The 19396-nt window shown below is 51.0% G+C and overlaps 2 protein-coding genes across 10 annotated transcripts in view; one reads left to right on the top strand and one right to left on the bottom strand.

The window, feature by feature from the left end:
* Positions 1 to 19396, top strand: part of PKD1 (polycystin 1, transient receptor potential channel interacting) — a 231275-nt gene that overhangs the window by 201862 nt on the left and 10017 nt on the right. For 7 of the 9 annotated variants that reach the window (XR_009152066.1, XM_058156873.1, XM_058156874.1 and 4 more), the window contains 7 exons: positions 10861 to 10920; positions 11202 to 11301; positions 13247 to 14473; positions 15274 to 15881; positions 16400 to 16483; positions 18333 to 18494; positions 18866 to 18951. Coding sequence is in view for 8 of the 9 variants with exons in the window: in XM_058156873.1 (XP_058012856.1) it covers positions 10861 to 10920; positions 11202 to 11301; positions 13247 to 14473; positions 15274 to 15881; positions 16400 to 16483; positions 18333 to 18494; positions 18866 to 18951 (2327 nt within the window). In the remaining variant the exon portion in view is untranslated. Of the gene's footprint in view, positions 1 to 7779; positions 7990 to 10860; positions 10921 to 11201; positions 11302 to 13246; positions 14474 to 15273; positions 15882 to 16399; positions 16484 to 18332; positions 18495 to 18865; positions 18952 to 19396 lie in introns of those variants that run through there. The other 2 variants (XM_058156882.1, XM_058156876.1) reach the window with 2 other exon arrangements.
* Positions 933 to 7797, bottom strand: DCTN5 (dynactin subunit 5). The gene is made up of 6 exons (XM_058156896.1): positions 7654 to 7797; positions 7451 to 7519; positions 7164 to 7282; positions 5411 to 5522; positions 4509 to 4611; positions 933 to 4426 (listed from the first exon to the last, which is right to left on the bottom strand). The coding sequence occupies exons 1-6, from the start codon at positions 7699 to 7701 to the stop codon at positions 4329 to 4331; spliced, it is 549 nt and encodes a 182-aa protein (XP_058012879.1). The 5' UTR covers positions 7702 to 7797; the 3' UTR covers positions 933 to 4328.

Genomic DNA, 19396 nt, shown 5'->3' with positions numbered 1-19396 from the left:
GTTTGGGAGGGGCCCAGCTGTCGCAGATGACTGTTTTCTAGTATACATCAAGCAATTCAGATTCCTTGGCCAGAACCAGGTTTGTTGGGACTTATTACGTTTGATTTTTGTTTATCCACGTGAATAAAAGACTATTACTTCCCTGTTTTAAAAAGGGGGTTGTTTTACTCGAGAGTAAGCAGCTTATCATTACTTGCGAAGGCTGGACCAGAACAGTTCTGCTCTATTTCCAATCAACCAGTCAGCTCCTCTATCTTCCAAAAGCTCCATCCTTGCATGGGGGCCTTGGACTTATGCTGTTCATCCCAAAGTCAACTTTAGCCTAAATTAGGGCCAAAATATCCCCCCTCTTCCCTAAAAACAAAGGCCAAACCACGGATATCATAGACTGAAGACAATCCATACAAAACCCGAAAGAATTGCAATAGAAAAATACAGCCACAAGTCAGAGGAACATGGATGGGATGCCCCCTCAAGACTCCTAGTGGGGACCGTAATGCAGCGCCTAGAACAGGCGTCTCCAACCTCGGTCCCTTTAAGATTAGGATTAACTCCCAGAGTCCCTCAGCCAGGAGGCTGAGGGACTCTGGGAGTTGAAGTCCACAAGTCTTTAAAGAGAACAAGGTTGGAGACCCCTGGCCTAGAAACGATAGCATTCCCACATGAACAACCAAATTGTGGGTCTGGTTTGTGACTGACACTTTCATCGTAATAAAAAAGGGACCGCTAGAGAAGACACATCAAACAATCCATAACAGGTCCAAAAAAAAAAAAAAAATTGAAAAGGGCAGAAGGAAACAGGGACACATTACCCTGCCTGGACATCCTCATCAGAAGAGGAAATGACAGCAAATTAGAAATGCACGTCTATTAAAAAACAACGTGCACTAACCAAGGTCTCCCGTAGCAAAGTAACAACCCAACTTCCCACAAGAGGAGCCATGTGAGAACTTTATTCAGGTGACTACAAATGCGCTGCAACAATCCAGAACATCAGAAAAAGGAAAACAAACTGTCTGTACAACGTCGTCCAACACAATAGGTACCTATACAAATTTATCAAAGTGCCAATCAAAAGAAGCTACAAAACGAAAAATTTACCTGCGACAATCCACACACTACTACAACTACACAGCATTACAATAGTACACAAACCAACTAAAGCCCTCCAACACATCAAAGGTCCAGGTAGCCCTCGACTTAATGATCTAAAGATACTTTTCAAGAGGCAGCTGGACTTTCTTAATTTGTGTAGGTGTAGGAAGAACCTCCTCTAACAATAGGAAGTTCTTTAGCATTTACCCACTGGGGATGGCTGAAGCATCTTCTTCCTTGGGATGCTAAGACATCCTTCGGTCTGTTTTAGAGAACTCCTTTCAATCAATGTGTTTGTGTGTGCGTGTTGTAAGAATGGCAGATAGAACAGATAAATAGCAATACCTATTTGACTCTGACTTCTGAACAGGCAGTTCTTGACTTATTTCCACAATAGACTAGAAGTTATGTTGCTAAGTGAGAAATTTGCTAAGTGAATTTTGTCCCATTTTCCTTGCATTTAAGTGAATCACTGCAATTGTTCAATTAGAAACACGGTTGTTTAAGTGAACCTGGCTTCCCCATTGACTCTGTTTGTCAGAACACTGCAAAAGGCAACCATCATAAATATGAACCAATTGCCAAGCATCCAAATGTGAATCACGTAATCAGGGGGAGGCTGCAACGGTCGTGTGAAAAATGGTCATAACACACTTTTTTCAGTGCTATTGTTAACTTCAAATGGTCTCTAAACAAATTATTGTATGTCGGGGATTACCTGTACTTAGCAACAGCACTTATATACTGCTTCATAGTGTTTTACAGGCCTCTCTAAGCGATTCACAGTCGGCTTATCACCCCCAACAATCTGGGTCCTCATTTTACCGACCTCAGAAGGATGGAAGGCTGAGTCAACCTTGAGCCTGATGAGATTTGAACTGCCAAACTGAAGGCAGCTGGCAGTCAGCAGAAGTAGCCTGCAGTACTGCACTCTTACCACTGCGCCACCGTGGCTCTTAGAAGAATTATCTGAAAGAGATTTTCCCAGCAACCAAGAGAGTTACTTGAAATTTTCAGGAAGGAGTATCTTTGAATTGCAACCAAGGGGGAGGGAAAAGCTATTCAGACTTGCCAGGTTCTGTTGTCTTACAATAATCAAAGTAGTATTAGTGTTCATAGCAAACGAGAAGAGCTGACATTTGTGGCCAAGGGAGCATCCACACCCCCAGAACCATTGACTTGTCTGGGGAGATGCTGCCCTGAATCCTCCTCCAGGTGAGTTGAGATTTCCAGGGAAGAAAGGCGAACCGAAGATGGCTGTGTTGAGAACAGAGCTCATGATCGCAGAAAAATGAAGAGCCGGTGAATGGACTGGCTCTTTGTGAGGGCTCCTCTCCAGGTCAGGAGAGGACAAGGATCGCCCACAAGGGCTCCAGACAGCTACAGCACGAGGTGAAAAGTGCTTCTTACAAATCACACACCCATTGAAGTAGATGTAACAGAAGAAAGGGCAATAGGGAATGTTCCCAGCCCTTCCCAGGGAGGAAGCAGCACATTCCAGAAAGAGGCCAAGGACAAGAGGCTGCAGTCCTGAACCAGGTGGTGAGGAGAGGAAAATCTCTCAGGATATGTGTTAGAGGTTAGAACAGGTCTCTCCAAACCTGGCAACTTTAAAACTTGAGGACTTTTAATTCTCAGAATTCCTCAGCCAGCCACGCATCCACAAGTCTTACAGTCGCCAAGTTTGGAGACTTTACAAGTTTGGTCTGGCAAGATTCCGTCCTTCAGGTATAAGCAAACAAAGACCTGAACTGGATCACACTGTGGTGTCATTGGAGCTTGGGCCTGACAGTAGAATTTTGGCTACCAAAGTAATCCTGAGGAACCCCGAGGAAGTGGACAGGGCTCTTCAACTGCTGGTTCAGCTATCTCTGTGATGGGTTCGCGTCCCTCCTGGCTGGTTAAGGTTGCCCAGGAGGGGATGCATGACTGGGTCTGGGAAGTGATTAATAATTCCTTGCGGGGCGGTGTGATTCCATTCTGTCTGATGGAAGCGCTGATGTGCCCTCTTCTGAAGGGCCCATCACTTAACTCCACAACTCTTACAGCTTTCATCCACTTCAAAATCCCCTTTTGGAGGAAGGTTGTGAAGGTGACTGCATCGCAGCTGCAGATGTTTCATTACCCAACAAGCACTGGGCCTCCTGGGCACATGGAGAAGCTGAGTGGCCAGGTGACCAATCCTCCCCAGAGACCGATGTGAGAGAACCACCACGGCCAACATGCTTGGTTGGGCAGTTCAGACTTTAATATACATACAGGTAAAGGCCAACAAACCAGAGAGCACCTGTGCAGTGAGCAAATGTTCCTACAATGTGTCAAATGGTCCCTGGTTGGTTAATACACAGTGGAAGTTTACAGGCCAAGAACGCAGAAACACACACAGGTGTGCGAGTGCAGCCACACACACAGCCTGGAACAACTTAAGCTGAAGTCTAACATGCAGAAAGTGGCAGCACAAGAAGACAAAGAACGAAGAGAGCCAAAGTAGGCTGCTTTACCTATTTGGGAAGAGATGAGAGAGGGCAGGGCAAAGAAGGGCCTGCACTTCCCCCAGAGACCGTTTGCCTGCCCTCCCCCTAAGTAGCTAATCTCCCTCATCCAATGACCCACACGGTCCTTTCCTCTTGCCCAGTTTCTCCTAAGGGACCTTCGGTTGGAGGATGCAACTGTGGTCCCTTGGAGAGGGGTGTGATCCTGCCCTGCCAGCTCAGGTCACCCCTGAACCCCACAAAGAATCGGATTAACAGCCACAAAGCAGAGCTCTGGATTTGGGCTGCAGCTGCTTTCACAACTGTCGCCTGAAGAGACGGCTTGACAGCATCTGAGGAAAGCTCTGAGGGGCTCCAGAACAAAATGAACGGCAGCAAGAAGGCTGGTCAGGACCACCTCAAGGGAGGATTGTGATCGAGCGGGAAGGACCAGCAAGAACAAGAGCAGCAACATCCTAGACCAACCCCCCGCCCACCCACCCCACAAGCACTGAGTGCGTCAGTCTCCTGCTCAACCATCATGGAGCCCATGGAGGGGAGCCAGGTCAAGGCCAGCCTCTTCCAACCATCCAGGAGAAACCAGAAGAACTTCTGGAGAGGGTCTGGTCAATCCATGAGGGAGGACATCGCCAGCAAGGAAGGTGGTCTTTGGCATACCTGCCGGTCAGCTCTGGAGCCAGCTGCCTGCAGGGCACCCGTAGGCCATGCCAGTCCTGAGCCCCCCGCCAGAGGAGGAGCTTCTCAAATCTGGGTGAGGGGCAGGAATTTCTGGTAGTAGCTCTTGGTGACATCGATCATCAGCTCCTGCGTGCATTCGGGCAGCTCCCCCGAGAAGAGCCCTGGAAAGGACAGGCACATGAGCAACTCGCCAGGCCCCCTGCCACTGCCCCCCCAACCAACATCCTGCTTCTTCCAGCTTACCTGGGCAGCCGGAAAAGACGGTGAAAGGTGGGACCACTGTTTCCGGGGGCAACACTGTGTTGTCAAGGATTCTGCAGCAGTCTTTCAGGACACACCTGCGACCCTAAAAGGATACCCAGACATGAAGATGTCATCTTGGCTTTAAGCAGGAAGAGCTCTGCTCTGCAGCATCAAGCCAAAGGGATGGAGCCAGCCTTAAGTTCTTGAGGATTTCTCAAGCTTAGCAACATTTAAGATAAGCAGACTTCGATTCCTGGGAATCTCACGCTGGCTGGGAAATTGAGAGTTGAACTCCACGTATCTTAAAGTTGCTAAGCTGGAGAAACGGGGCTTTCAACGGTCTCTGTAAAGTCAGCTACGGCCCAGGAATCTGAACTACCTGGACTGTAGCCAAGATATCACCCGCACCATCACGCTTCAGGGGTTGCTGCCCTAACCCCAGAAATGATGAATGCTTTGGGGCTGGTCGACAAGAAATGGAGGGAAGCAAGATAGAAGGAAGAAGCTCCAGCCTTTTGGGCACCAGGGACCGGTTCCGTGGAGAGAGGATTCAGCTGCTGCCTGCATCCTGCGGATGGGTCTTTGCTTGTTTGCACGGCCCGGTTTCTGGCAGGCTATGGACCAGTGCCGGTCCATGGACTGGGGGTTGGGGAGGCCATCCAACAGAGCCTCTGAAAAGCCTCCAAAGAGCCTGTAACCTTCCACAAAACAGCCCGTCTTGTGCTTTTAACCCTGAGGATACCCAGTCACACAGGATCTTGTATTGGGCCACAAAGCAGGCCTGAGGAACCAGCTTGCTTAGCTAAGGGCATCAAATATGGCACAAAGTGAGCTACGTTAGAAGTAAGGTTTGAGCCAGAGAGTTCCTCATCACTTGAAGCTAAGAAACTACAGGCACTTACGATCACGCAATTCTTGCCTATGTGGACATAGGAGCCGATCTGAGCCGCATTGACAACACAATCCTCCTCAATGAAGACGTGATCCCCGATGTGCAGAGGGAAGAAGGCAACCCTACAAAGAAAGGAAGACAGGAGCTTTGTCACCAGCATCCCTTCCGTGCTCGGCGCTGAACAAAACCAGGCCAGATGAGAGGGGACAAAATGCAAGAATCCCAAGCCCCCAGCCCCAGCCCCCTGCATTGAGGCCAACAACTGGCAGAGCTCTTGAGGATTCCTTTCCCTCCCTCCTTCCTCAGTGGCAGCCAAGGCAAGAAAGAGCAAAAGGAGAGGGGAGGCATAGCCAGATGGGGAATTTTGGGAGTTGAAGTCCACACATCTTAAAGTTGAGAAACACTGCCCTAGAGTAAGATGGGAGGCCAAGAAATGTTATATTTGTATGTATAAAAGCACTTGTTATAACATCGATAGAACACATAAATGTTATATCAAGGGTGAAATGCTCCTGGTTCGGACCAGGTTGCCCGATTTGGTGGGTAGTTCAGAGAACCGGTAGCAAAAATCCCTGCCCCCCCACCCATGCCCAGCTGAGCTGCGCGATCATCAGAGGTTTTTTTTTTACTTTTAAAAGCAATTTTTCTTCAGCTGAAGAAAAATTTAGAAGCCTCAGAGGCTTCTAAAAGCATTTTTTCTACAACCTCTTTGGCAGAAGAGATTGTAGAAAAAATGCTTTTAAAAGTAAAAAAAAAAAAATTGGCCACGCCCACCCAGTCACATTACCTGCCGCCCACCACGCCACGCCCACAGAACCGGCAGTAACAAATGTTACATTTCACCACTGATTTATATATAACATTTGTGTGTTCTATTTATAGTTTGTGCTTTTATACATATGCATATATATATACATGTATACATTACACGTATACATATACACACACATATACATATATGTACATCCAGAGGGGCAGTGGTGGGATTCAGCCAGTTCGCACCACTTCGGGAGAACCGGTTGTCAAACTTTCTGAGCAGTTTGGTGAACTGGTTGTTGGGAGAAATCATTAGGGCAGAGAACCAGTTGTTAAATTTGTTAAATCCCACCACTGGATAGATAGGTAAGTAGATAGAATGGATAGGTAGGTAGGTAGGTAGGTAGGTAGGTAGGTAGGTAGGTAGGTAGGTAGGTAGGTAGATAGATAGATAGATAGATAGATAGATAGATAGATAGATAGATAGATAGATAGATAGATAGATAAATAAATAAATAAATATATGGAGATAGATAGATAGATAGATAGATAGATAGATAGATAAATATATGGAGATAGATAGATAGATAGATAAATAAATATATGGAGATAGATAGATAGATAGATAGATAAATAAATATATGGAGATAGATAGATAGATAGATAGATAGATAGATAGATAGATAGATAGATAGATAGACAGACAGACAGACAGACAGAGTGATGGGATTCAGCCAGTTCGCACCACTTCGGGAGAACCGGTTGCTAACTTTCTGAGCAGTTTTGCAAACTGGTTGTTGGAAGAAATCATGAGGGCAGAGAACCGGTTGTTAAATTACTTGAATCCCACCGCTGCATACCTGTGTGTGTGTCAGAAACACGAATTTCTGTATCTATTTCTGAGCGCAACAACCGGCCGTGGCCCCTGCTGAAGGCCGAGGGAGGGGAGGGGAGGGGAGGGAGGCAGCGGGGGGGGGGCGGCCAGTCCTCCCTCCCCCCCTCCTTACCCTTTGCTGAACTTCTTGAAGGGGGGCCGGATGACGCTCCGGCTCTTGACCACGCAGTGCCGCCCGACGCGCACGTTGGCCAGGTCCCCGCGGATGATGCAGTCGTTCATGACGATGGTCTGCGGGGGGGGGGGCAGAGAGGCGCCTGGGGGGGGTGCTGGGGGGTCTCTGGCCCTTCGGCCCCCCCCTCCCCACTCCACTCCACTCCCCCCCCGCAGGGAGGGGCGGGGCGGACTCTTCCTGGGCCCCGCCCTGCCTCCCCTCCCCTGTCCCATGGCCGGCCTCACCTTGCCGTTGAGGACGATGTTCTGGCTCCCGCACAGCACCGACTGCCGGCTCACCTTGTTCCCGGAGGCCTGTCAGGGAAGGCCGCAGGGTCACCGCCCGGCCTCCAGGCCCACGACCCCCCCACCCCCTCATTCCCCTCGTGAGAGCCCGCCCCCGCCCGCCCCCGCCTCGCCCCGCCCGGCCGCCCTCCGGCCCCGCGCACCGTCTCGATGTACTCGGACTTGTTGTAGAGCATCTCGCCCAGCTCCATGGCGGCGCCCGGCACGGCCCCGTCCGCGGGAACGCCCACCGCGTCCAGCCGGCTTCCGTAGCCCCCCCTCCCTGACCAATGGGCGCAGCTCGCCCGTCGGCCGCCAAGTATCTCGGGTTCTCATTGGGCGCGGCGCCGCGGGAGGCGGGTCCGAGCGCTTTTCGGTGTTTTGTTTTTTTTGCCGCTTGGCGCGAAAGGGGTGCCGCGCATGCGCCGCGGAGCCAACCGCGGAGTGCGAGGATGGAGGTTCCCGGCTCGGCGGTTCTGACCCCGCAGCAGAAGGAGCAGGTGAGCGCCGCCGCCCCCGCTCGCCCGACCCTCCGGCCTTCTCCCGAGAGAGAGAGAGCGAGAGCCGGCGGGAGGACGGGCGAGGCAACTAGGGAATTTCCTCCCCCGCGAGCCGCGCCCGCCTTGCGCGTAGCCTGCGGAACTGCCCGCCACGAGATGCCGGGGAGCGGAGAAGACGTCGCCACCCATCGGAAAGGCGCGGAGTGGCGCGCTCGGGGCCCGGCTCATCTGGGCTGAAAAGGCTCCCCAGGGCAGGGAAAGGGGGCGAAGGGGGCTCTCCCCCGGGGGCGGCGGCGGGGCATTTGAGGAAAAGGGAAGGGCTGCTGCCCTTCCTTGGGCGGCTGCAAGGCGGACGCGGCTAGCGGCGGCGGTCCGCTCAGTGCAGGAGGAGAGACCTTCCCCAATTCAGGCAGCGTCGCCCGAGCCTGGCTTTTGCTAAGCTGGGAACCGAAAACTTTTTAGTTTCCTAGTACGATTTATGGATAGAATAGAAGGGGAGGGGAGGATAGAAGAGAAGGAGAAGAATAGAATAGAATAGAATAGAATAAATAAAAGAATAGAATAGAATAGAAAAAAAGAATAGAATAGAATAGAAGACGAGAAGAAAAGAATAGAATAGAAAAAAAGAATAGAAGAAAAGAAAAGAAAAGAAAAGGAATTTGTCTTGGTGCACATGCTCTCAGTGTACATAAAAGAAAAGATACGTTCATCAAGGTACAACATTTACAACACAATAGAATAGAATAGAATAAATAAAAGAATAGAATAGAATAGATGAAAAGAATAGAATAGAAGTCAAGAAGAAAAGAATAGAATAGAAAAAAAGAATAGAATAGAAGAAAAGAATAGAATAGAAGAAAAGAAAAGAATAGAATAGAAGAAAAGAAAAGAAAAGGAATGTGTCTTGGTGCACATGCTCTCAGTGTACATAAAAGATACGTTCATCAAGGTACAACATTTACAACACAATAGAATAGAATAAATAAAAGAATAGAATAGAATAGATGAAAAGAATAGAATAGAAGTCAAGAAGAAAAGAATAGAATAGAAGAAAAGAAAAGAATAGAAGAAAAGAAAAGAATAGAATAGAAGAAAAGAAAAGAAAAGGAATGTGTCTTGGTGCACATGCTCTCAGTGTACCTAAAAGAAAAGACGTTGATGGGATTGGTCTGCTCTGAAGACCAGGACCTCCTTTCAGTTGGGCCAGGTAACATTGAGTATAAACTCATGGGATCCAGGAAGTCCCGTGAAGCTCATAATGCATGAAATGAGTTCTCAGGTTACCTGGAATTTTCTTGGGGAACTGCGGAATTTCTGGGAGCGCATGTGATGCTTCTTCACTGTCAAATCCAACCTAAATAGAGGCAGCTGGACTTCCTTGTTTTTCTCTGAAGACGTTTCTCTAGTCATCCAAGAAGCTTCTTCAGCTCTGGCTGGATGGTGGGGAATGGAAGGATTTATACTCCTTGCAGACAGCTGGTCATTTGCATCCAGCCAGAGCTGAAGAAGCTTTATGGACGAGATGCAAAACATCTTCAAAGATAAAACGAGAAAGACCAGCTGCTTTTTGAAAAAGCACTTTCGGGACAACCATGATCTGGAGGACTGAGAATCTCTATAGACTTTTAGCTGTACAATTTAGGATGAACACCCTTTGAATGGTGTGGGACTAGGAATGGATTTCCAGAGGGATAAAAATTGCAGACTACGGGAACCATTTGCACAACTCAGGTGACCCTGAGGATACTGGTACAGATAAATCTCCAAGTGCTTCAAGGACCCTCTAAAATAGGGGTCTCCAACCTTGGCAACTTTAAAACTTGTGGACTTCAACTCCCAGAATTCCTAAGCCAGCTTTGCTTTGGCTTTGCTGGCTGAGGAATTCTGGGAGTTGAAGTCCACAAGTCTTAAAGTTGCCAAGGTCGGAGACCCCTTGTTGTGTCCCACCCCCACTCCGACGAACGAGTCAAGGAAGTCCGTAACAAACTTGGCAACGAAGCCTCTGTAGCTTGCCAAGTTCCTTCGAGGTTTGTCAGGGCAGGCAGGAGTCCAAGTTGTGACTTCAGCGATAGGGTCCGATATCAGCAAACTAGGTAAGACTTTGCTTGACTCAAGGTTGGAATGCCAAAAGCAGGTCCTTTATATAGGCTGTGGGGTGTGGCTCCATGACTCAGCATTTATCCAGGCCTGCCCCACCCTTCCTTCTGCTGCGTCGCCTCTCAGATCTCCAGAAGCGAGGGTCCACCCACAGTGAATTGTCTTCAGCTGGATCTGCTGTCAGCATCTGGGAAAGGGAGGGGTGAGAGGGAGTAGGACCGGGTAATTCCACCACCTGGCTGGCTTCCTGCTCTGAAGGCTAAGCCAAAGGAACACACACTGTATGAGTGAGGTTTATTGGGCTTCTCCTTTCACTCCTTGAATCCTCTCCAGGCATGGGGCCAGGGGCGGGGGGGGGGTGGGCTGGAGTCATGACAGGCTGTTCATCTTCATTATCAGACTCAGAGTCTGATAAAAAGCCCGGTTGGAGACGGGAGGGGCCTGGCTGAGGAGAGGAGGGAGGACAAGTCACAACACCCCTGCTCTAAAAGGATGCCAATGACCAGCTGTCTGCAAGGAATATAAATCATTCCATTCCTCACCATCCAGTCAGAGCTGAAGAAGCTTCTTGGAGGAGAAGCGAAACGTCTTCAAGGATAAAACGAGAAAGACCAGTTTCCTCTTGAAAAAGCACCTTTGGGACAACCATGATCTGGATGGCTGAGACTCTCCATAGACTTAAACCTAATTAGAGTTATATGGTTGCTGTCTAAACCTTTCAATTACTTTTCAACTGAAATATACCAATTATTTAACCACCGTTTTGTCTTCCAGCTGAAAGAAAAACTGGCCATATTGAAAAGAGAATACAACAAAACATTCCACAGGTTGCAGGTGGGTACATAAAAAGGATTCGCTGCTGAAGGACAATCTCTTCATTGGGGGAAAAGCTTGAGCAGCAAAAATCAGCAGAAATTGACTAATTTCATATTGACTAGTCCAGGGGTCTGCAAACCTGGCTCTTTTAAGACTTGTGGACTTCAACTCCCAGAGCCAGCAAAGCTGTCTGAGTAACTCTGGGAGTTGAAGTCCACAAGTCTTAAAAGAGCCAGGTTTGCAGACCCCTGGACTAGTAAGAAAAGCAGTGCGATTACTACCCTTCTTCGTTTTCACAGCGTGCCGAGAGAGCAGCGAAGGTTAAAAATTACATCAAGAAAACGGTCGGAGAGCAGAACCTGCTGCTTGAACAGGAGGAAGCTCTGAAGAACCATGCAGGTAACACTGAGACGGCATCTGGCGGGCTCCTTGTAGAAAGAATTGGGGTGAGGGTCTCTCCGATGGATTTTGAGAGTAGTAGGGCCTAGTTGACCCCCTCCGATCAGACCTGCTTGGCACCTCTGGGGATGCCACAACTGTAGACCAGGTTGGGGAGCCGAGAAGATGCCCCAGAAGTAGCAGCAGCAACAAGAACAATCTGCTCCCATGTTCTTGCCCGGAGATCACCAGGAATTAAGCTCGACTCGAAGGAGATTTCACTGAACGTGTCTCGAGAGCCGCCTGTTTGAGCTGACTTTTCCTGAGATTGATTCAGGATGAGCTCAAGAGTGACAGAGAACAGGGCTGTCAAACTCGATTTGATTGAGGGCCGCATCAGGGTTGTGGGAGGGGGGGGTGCCCAGCTCGACATCACTCGTATTTGGGGCTCCCCTCCCAGACTCCATTTTCGGCTGTGACAGCCAGCCAGTGAAAATGGAGCTCGGGAGGGCCAGCCCGACACGAGTGACATGTGCTGGCAGAGGCAATGTGGGCTGGTCCTTTGCTGTTCACAGGGCGGCCCTGTGGGCCAAATCTAAACACCCTGTGGGCCAGATCCAGCCCACAGGTCTTGAATTTGACACCCCTGACATTTAGCCAGAGCACAGGTTTTTGTTTTTTTTATTTGCATTTATATCCCGCCCTTCTCCGAAGACTCAGGGCGGCTTACACTATGTCAAGCAATAGTCTTCATCCATTTGTATATTATATACAAAGTCAACTTTTTTATTGCCCCCAACAATCTGGGTCCTCATTTTACCTACCTTATAAAGGATGGAAGGCTGAGTCAACCTTGGGCCTGGTGGGACTTGAACCTGCAGTAATTGCAAGCAGCTGTGTTAATAACAGACTGTCTTAGCAGTCTGAGCCACCAGAGGCCCGGTTCTTTCGACCAGGGGTCTCCAAACTTGGCAACTTTAAGACCGGTGGACTTCAACTCCCAGCTTTGCTGGCTGAGGAACTCTGGGAGTTGAAGTCCACAAGTCTTGAAGTTGCCAAGGTTGGAGACCCCTGCAATAGACAGACTCTTGCTAGATTAAACGTTTATTCTCACTCTTGGGAGCGGCTGTCTTTATTTTCTTCCTCTGTCTTCTATGGAGCTCTGGGCTCTGCTGCCTCTTGTCTCCCTCCCCTTTCTGGAAGGTTCCTTCTACCTTAGCTGCTTCCCATCACTGATACCCCACTCCCCCAAAGAGGTTCAAGCAAGATGTTTTCAGATTGGTGACTTCAAAGGTATGCCGCTGCATTCTTCTCCCAGCCGGGTGACCTTGAAGCAGCCTCTCTCTCGGGGAGATACAGCAAGTAGCTTCTTGGGAAGAGGGATAAAAGTTACTTTCACTCTCCCCCAAGCATCCTCCCTCCCATCCCTTCTCCCCATAGTTCATGACAGATTGTCGCTGCGTAAGAAGCGTAAGTGGGTGTCATAAGCTGACAAACAGGTTTATTAAAACGGGCCTCCAACCTTGGCAGCTTAAGACTTGTGGGCGTCAACTCCCAGAGGTTCCTCAGCCAGGAAGTCCACAAGTCTTAAAGTTGCCAGGATTGGAGGCCCCTGTATTAAAAGTCAGAGATGCACAAACTTCATCAGATGCAGAGTAGCTGGACTTGACGCAGGACTAAAATTGGGCCAAGGAAGGAAGAGAGGATGGTGGTGCAGATGCAGGTCACCCAGAGTGCAAGTAATTACAAACAAAGTTGTTCTCTTGATTCCAAAACCTGAACGGAGTCGATGCATCGCTAGGCTGTTTGTGTGGTACAACTCGATTTCTCACACCTGATGTCTCTTGAGGAGAGGTTTTTTTAATACTCCTTTTACAGCATTCTATCTTTTTTATGCTCCGGGTTATGGATGCTCAATTCTGCTGTGCTGAGAAAAGAAGCTACCCAAGAACTTTGTCCTTTGCAGGAGACCTCAGTCAACTATCTCCAGAGCCCCCAAAGGAGGGGCAGGCTGGAATTTCCTGCCCAGGCAGCACCGCAGAGGCCACACCTGTTCTCTTTAAGTCCGGGGCCTTTGAAGGCAGCTTGCCAGAAACATCTGGCTCCAGAAGGACCCATCAGTCTGGCCGAAGGGTCCTCTTTAATTCTGTGGAGCCCCCTCCGGGGAGGAACTGCAGCCTGCACTTGGCCACTGGAACCGGTGGAGAGCAGAGAGAGATGCTCTCTTTGGCCCAGAGGGGAGAAACGGCGTGGGAGGGGCATCAGGGAGAGCATGAGAGGGCCACAGACCAAGGCTCAGAGTCCCCAGCTTTTAAGAGGAGCAGCAGCAGCCTCTTGGACCCTGGCCAGGGGAGCCCCCCCGAGTCCCCCCTGCGAGCTAGCCAAGGAGGAAGTGGCGATGTTACTCCTATAGTGTCAGATCCAGACTCCGAGCAGGACATGTGGATGCAAACCGATATTCCTGGGGTAACGCAAGAACTTCCTTCTTCCCTGCCGCACACGAGTCGGGGATCTTCACTTGACCCCCTGAGCCAAGAGAGTGTTTCTGTTCGGGAGGACTTGGCTGCTGCGAATGTGTCATGTGCCAGTGTGCAGAATGAGGAGAAGGAAGAGGAGAAGTCTGGGTGGGGGGGCAAGGAAGATTCAGGAAGATTGGCGGGCCCAGCGGCGACCCCTGGCGCTGCTCAAGGAGAGAGAACTGTTCCTGGTTGGCATCCAGATGACACGGATAACGGAGACCCCCCCAGCAAGAAGGCAAGCGGAGAGGAGGAAGGGCACAGCCTTGAAGTGGGGTCACCCCCCCTGGGAGGGGTCTCCCCCAGTAAGGGGGTGCTGAGCTCTTGCACAGTGGTTGAGGGACTCATGTTTCCCCTGGAATATTATGTGCGCATGACCCGGCGACTCTCCAGGCGCCAGGAGGAGGTGAACTTGGAGGCGGTCATTCAGAGCCAGCTGGGCAAAGGCAGAAAGGGCCGGAGGGTGACCCACAAACAGCTGGCGGCAAATCCAACCCAGCCCTCCCAGGAGCTCCCCAAAAGTGATGATCGACTGAGCTCAACTCCCAGTATGCCAGGGGATACTTCTGAGTCCACGCCTGTCTCTCGCGAGAGTGCCGGGTCCAGCCGCGGCCAGGGCAGGAGAAGCCTGAGGCTGAGGAGGAGGAGGACCCAGCAGAGGACTTCCTCCAGCACAGGTCAGTTGGAGAACCCGGAAGGGTCGATGCCCCCCCCTCCCCCCGGAACATTTGTTCATCCTGCAGAAGAATTTCATAGAGGGTGAGAAAAGGGCATATGTGGAAGCAAGGCAGCAGAGCTCACCCTGTGGCAGCCCATGGCCATGTGGGCAGCAAGCACGGAGGCAGGGAGGGGCTGGAAGGGCCAGTGGCTAGCCGGGGAGGGGTCTCAGCTTCACGTGGCCCAGAGCTCTTTACCCAGCAGTGGGAGAAGCCCGGGAGGCGGTGGGAAAGTGTGTCTCTGCAAGTGAGCCTCCTGAGCAGACTGGGGGTTCCCCTGGATGGTCTTGCAGGGTGAGGCCTTTTCCCCCTTGGAGATCCCAGTGGCCTCCCTGAGGTGCAAGGCAGGAGGATTCCAACCCCCTCTCCCTTCACATCCCAGGCGGCCTTCCTGCCGGACTTACTCTAGGTCGGGTGGAGAGCAGGAGCCCCCTTGTGCCGAGGACAGAGCCTCCCAGGCAGGCTAAATGGAGCCTAACCTCCCAGGACTGCTTCGGGGGGTGTGTGTGTGCATGCATATTGGGAGGTAGAATAGTTGAAAATAAAGGCACATGCAGCACACCAGCCTTGGGCGTCATTCGAAGGCCGAGCGGTCTTCTGGGCGAGGGTTTTTGGAGGCCTGGGGGATGGGTTGCCCTCCTGTCTCCGTAGAAGTTGCAGAGATGGAACGAGGGGCGGCCTTTGGAGTCAGTTCTTTGGGGGCTCAGAAATTGAGGTTTGGGTCTTGCAAGAAGGTTCTTTTGTTTGTCCCACGTTTGCAGACAGAGGACGCAGCCCGCCAGCGGGCTCCCTGGATCCGGCTTCTCCTGCTGTCTGGATGGTGGAGAATTCTGCTGTTGCGGCTTTGCCTCCTGGCCCTCCGTGTAGGGAGGGGTCCCGTCTCAGCTGGCTGCCTCCCAGTCTGCCCCACCAAGAGTTCCACCTGCCCGATGAGGACTTCGGCTACCTGAAGTCCAAGAAGCTCAAAGTCTGCCCTGAGAAGCCGTTGAGGGTCTCGGATGCTGGGGGATCCAGCAAGGGTCCTAGGAGCCCACCTGGGGAGGCTCCTCAAATCCTCCTGCCTGGAATGAGGGGGACCCCCTCAGCTCTTTCTTCCCGTGAGTTGCTCCTCTCCCCGGCCTTGGACACTGGACAGAGCCTTTTGCAAACCCCCGATTTCCCCCTGGTGGGGGCAACCCCAGCTCCCCTGCAGTCCTTCCCAGGCGCCCTTGGGGCCTCTCCTTCGCAAGGAGCAGTGTCTCCTGGCCCAGGAAGGGGCATGGGGCAGCCTCGCTCGCTGGGCCCAGCTGGAATTGACAGGAAGGCTGGGAAAGAAGCCGCCAGCCCATCAGAGGAGCCATTCGAGTGTGACAAGGAGCCTCCCAGGCAGGTAAAGGGGGTGCATCTGGGAAACCCAGGTACCTGAGCTGAGACAATCACCTTGGGGAAGGCAAAGAGGGCCACAATGAAAATCTTTATATGCTGTGGAGCAGGGCTGTCCAACTTTGGCAACTTTAAGACTGGTGGACTTCAACTCCCAGAATTCCTCAGCCAGCAAAGTTGGCTAAAGAATTCTGGGAGTTGAAGTCCACCAGTCTTAAAGTTGCCAAAGTTGGATAGCTGGCTGAGGAATTCTGGGAGTTGAAGTCCACCAGTCTTAAAGTTGCCAAGGTTGGAGACTCCTGCTGTGGAGCATGTTTCCTTGCACCGTCCTTGGCTGTCCCCCCCTTAGAGGAAGTCATTCCTTTTCCATCAGCCCCAAATGAAGAAAAGACCCTCTGGCGAGGGAGGCTGGTCTCCCAGTGCGGGTGTGGAGGGAGCCACATTCCAGGGTGCAGCTGCTTCCCGAAGGGCACTGCGGGGGTCTGACCTGGCTGGGGCATCATCTCTTGCCATTTGTCTCCACAGAGCAGCCCAGCTGAAGAGGTCCAAGCGGAGGCACCAGCGGGCACTCCGAGAGAAGGCCACTTGAAAATGACTTCAAAACTGAAGGTTAAGGGAGAAAAATTATCCAGCATTGTATCGTTAGAAACCCAGGGTCACTCTGATAATGGAGTGCTTGTAGCACCCATCCTGCCCTGGGGGAAGATGTTTCCTCTGAAGCAGAGGAAGACGGAGGCTCCGGGGTGGTGCTGGGCTCTACCTGTAGGGACAGCCACAGACCTGGGTTGCTGTGGCTTTGACTGGGCTGGCAGTGTGGCAGCCGAGTGGGCATTTGGCAAACGGGGGCCCTTTCCAGCAGCAGCCCAGCCCTTTCTTGGCCCTGTGACGGGATCGCCCTGTGGCAGGCGCAGAAGGGAAACTGGGGCTGAGTGGGTTCTGCAGTTCTTGCTGGCCAGGTTCTCCTGGAGGGGGGGGGGTTTGTTTTAGCTTCAGACAAGCCTGGAGCTGCTGCAGGCCCCACGGGGACCAATGGCTTCTAGGTGCAGCTACAGAGATCTTTCCTGCTACCAAGGGAGCCGGCTTCTCATCTAGTAATCATCTGTTGGCTTATTTATTATGTTCGTTTACATACTGCTCCCCTCCCATAAAATACCATACAGGTTTGGTCGTACAGGTACGGCCAAAACGGAATTTCCATCAGATACCATGATGGTCAGAAGTTGAAGCAGCCATGCGACCAACCTGATTTTATGACAGTTTTTGCAATGGGTCGTTAAGGAAAACGAACCCAGCAGTTGTCAATCCAGTTCTGCCATCGTTGAGAGAATCCACTGTCTGCTATGGGTGCGTTTTGCCAGAAATCAGAAGTGAACACCAGTCCCCAGAAAGAAAGAAAAAAAGTCAAACTGCGGTTGGGTGACTGGCAGGGGTCTCCAACCTTGGTCCCTTTAAGACTTGTGGACTTCAACTCCCAGAGTCCCTCAGCCAGCAAAGCTGGCTGAGGAACTCTGGGAGTTGAAGTCCACAAGTCTTAAAGGGACCAAGTGCCAGCCTCCACTCCAATCCTCACATCCTTTTGTACACTTTATATTCAGTAGTTAGATTGCAATGGGTTTTTATGTGTGATGTAAAATAGCTCATGGACTTAAGATGCATTACTATCCTATTCAGGTTAAGTGGAGAGGGCCCTTTAAGAGTGTCGTCTGACATGAGATCAAGGGGAGGGGAGATTGACGGTTTGTAATCAGCAAGAATGTTAGAGCGCAGGCTTTCCAAGGGACACTGCATTCCTGAGATGATTAACAGCCAGGGGCCGAGAAGGAGCTGGCATTGGACCAGACCTGCCTGACCTCTTGGGGGAGGAGGGACTAACGAGGGGATATGGAATGTTAGCCATATTTTGTCTCAGATCCAACTTTACCCGGCTGTAGTCCAGATGTATCTAGTAAAAGTACTTTTCTTCATAACCAAATGAAGTCAAGGTGTTATCTTTCCTAAATATAATCAGAGACAGCCTGACACTAAGGTTGCAGACCCCTGGACTATGGGATGCTGCAAATGGGCATAAATGCAGGCCAGCGACCAAAGTCAAAATGTGATCACATGACCATCTTTGACTCTGGGACACAAGTACCTTTTGTGAGCTCCATTGTAAACTCAATCAGTCTCTTAAGTGACTGGTTGTAAGGTGGGGGGCTCCCTGTAATGTCTCGTGAAACACAGGCCACGAAAGCCTGTTCAAAGCAGAGCAGCAGCTTCCATGGCAGCATGCAAAGCCTCCTGCACAGGGCCAAGCGGGTTGGGTCCCTCTGGCAAGGCAGGACCTTCAGGTGTGCGCGGATGGGTCCAATCTGGTGGGAGGAGATACTGGGCTGCACCATGCAGGATGCTCTGGCCCTGTCCATCCAGGCAGTCCCAGCTCCTCCGAATAATCCTGCCGCCTCCCGCTCTCCCTCAGAACGGCTCCGGCTCCTGCTTGGTGGACATGAGCGCTGTGTGGTGGGAAGCTGCTGACTCCGAAGAATTGTGCGTTGTGACGGCTGAGGAAACATCCATTTCTCTCTGGAGGCCTCTGGAACTTGGCCAGTGGGGGACGGTGCACACCTGGCACTTTACAAAGGTAAGTGAGGCCGATGCTTCTTCGACTGCCGGAGGGGGGGGAGATGGCGCCGCCCTGGGCCCGTTGCTGGTGGGTGTCCCTTCCCCTCCCCCCAGTCTTTTCCACCTGAAGACTGGTGAAAGATTTGGCGCTGCCTCCCTATTAGCTTTGCTGGCTGGTGAATTCTGGGAGTTGAAGTCCGCCAGGCTTAAAGTTGACAAGGTTGGAGACCCCTGGCCTAGTTATAACCCTAACCGGAACCCTCGATGCTCCCGTGTCTTTGGGCAGTGCTGGGAAGGGGGCCGGGTCAAGGGTCCTTCTATGCCCAGAGAGGAGGGAGGAGGTCTGGCTCGGAAGGGAAGGGCTGTCGATCCTGCTGCTCTCTTTTCCAGCTTCCAGTTCTCCAAATAGTTCCCCTGTCGGGGGCTCGCAGCGTGGTGTGCGCAGTGCTGGGGCGCCTGGAAACAGCCGAGATAAGGTATGCATGGATTATGGATTTTAGCTTGACGGGGTTTGCAGAGGTGGCAAAATCAACTGCTCTGATTAGACACAATTAACTTTGTTTCTGCTTGGAAACCGCTTTTGGACTTTGTGCTTGAGGTGGGAAAAAATGAAACTTTGATTTTGGGTTTTGCCGATGAGATAGGTTTGTGGTTATAGGAATGGCCGTCTTGTTCTGCAAAAGTAAATGAGGTTTGATGCTGTTACCTTATTCTACTGTACCAAAAGGAGTCGGATATCAACACTTCCTTTCTTTTCTCCCTTTCTCCTACACTTTTCTCTTCCCCTTTTCCTCCCGTATTTTCCCATCGTTTTCTTTCATATTTTTCGTTTTTTATATAAACTAATAAAGTTTTTGAGACTGATTATGCATTTCAGCAACAGAGTCAAATGAACCCTGAGGTGCTTATAATGCTGCAGGC

Source organism: Ahaetulla prasina, chromosome 14 (assembly GCF_028640845.1).
Source record: "Ahaetulla prasina isolate Xishuangbanna chromosome 14, ASM2864084v1, whole genome shotgun sequence".
NCBI classification, from domain to species: domain Eukaryota; kingdom Metazoa; phylum Chordata; class Lepidosauria; order Squamata; family Colubridae; genus Ahaetulla; species Ahaetulla prasina.
The sequence above is the reverse complement of the archived record's forward strand: the minus strand, read 5'-3'. Positions and strand labels throughout refer to the sequence as shown.

Excerpts from the sequence above, each read along its gene's own strand:
- DCTN5 (XM_058156896.1), bottom strand. The coding sequence starts at position 7,701 with ATGGAGCTGGGCGAGATGCTCTACAACAAGTCCGAGTACATCGAGACG. Across the intron at positions 7,520-7,653 it reads AGTCCGAGTACATCGAGACG|GCCTCCGGGAACAAGGTGAG; the intron begins GTGCGCGGGGCC and ends CTTCCCTGACAG. Across the intron at positions 4,427-4,508 it reads CGTCTTTTCCGGCTGCCCAG|GGCTCTTCTCGGGGGAGCTG; the intron begins GTAAGCTGGAAG and ends TGTCCTTTCCAG.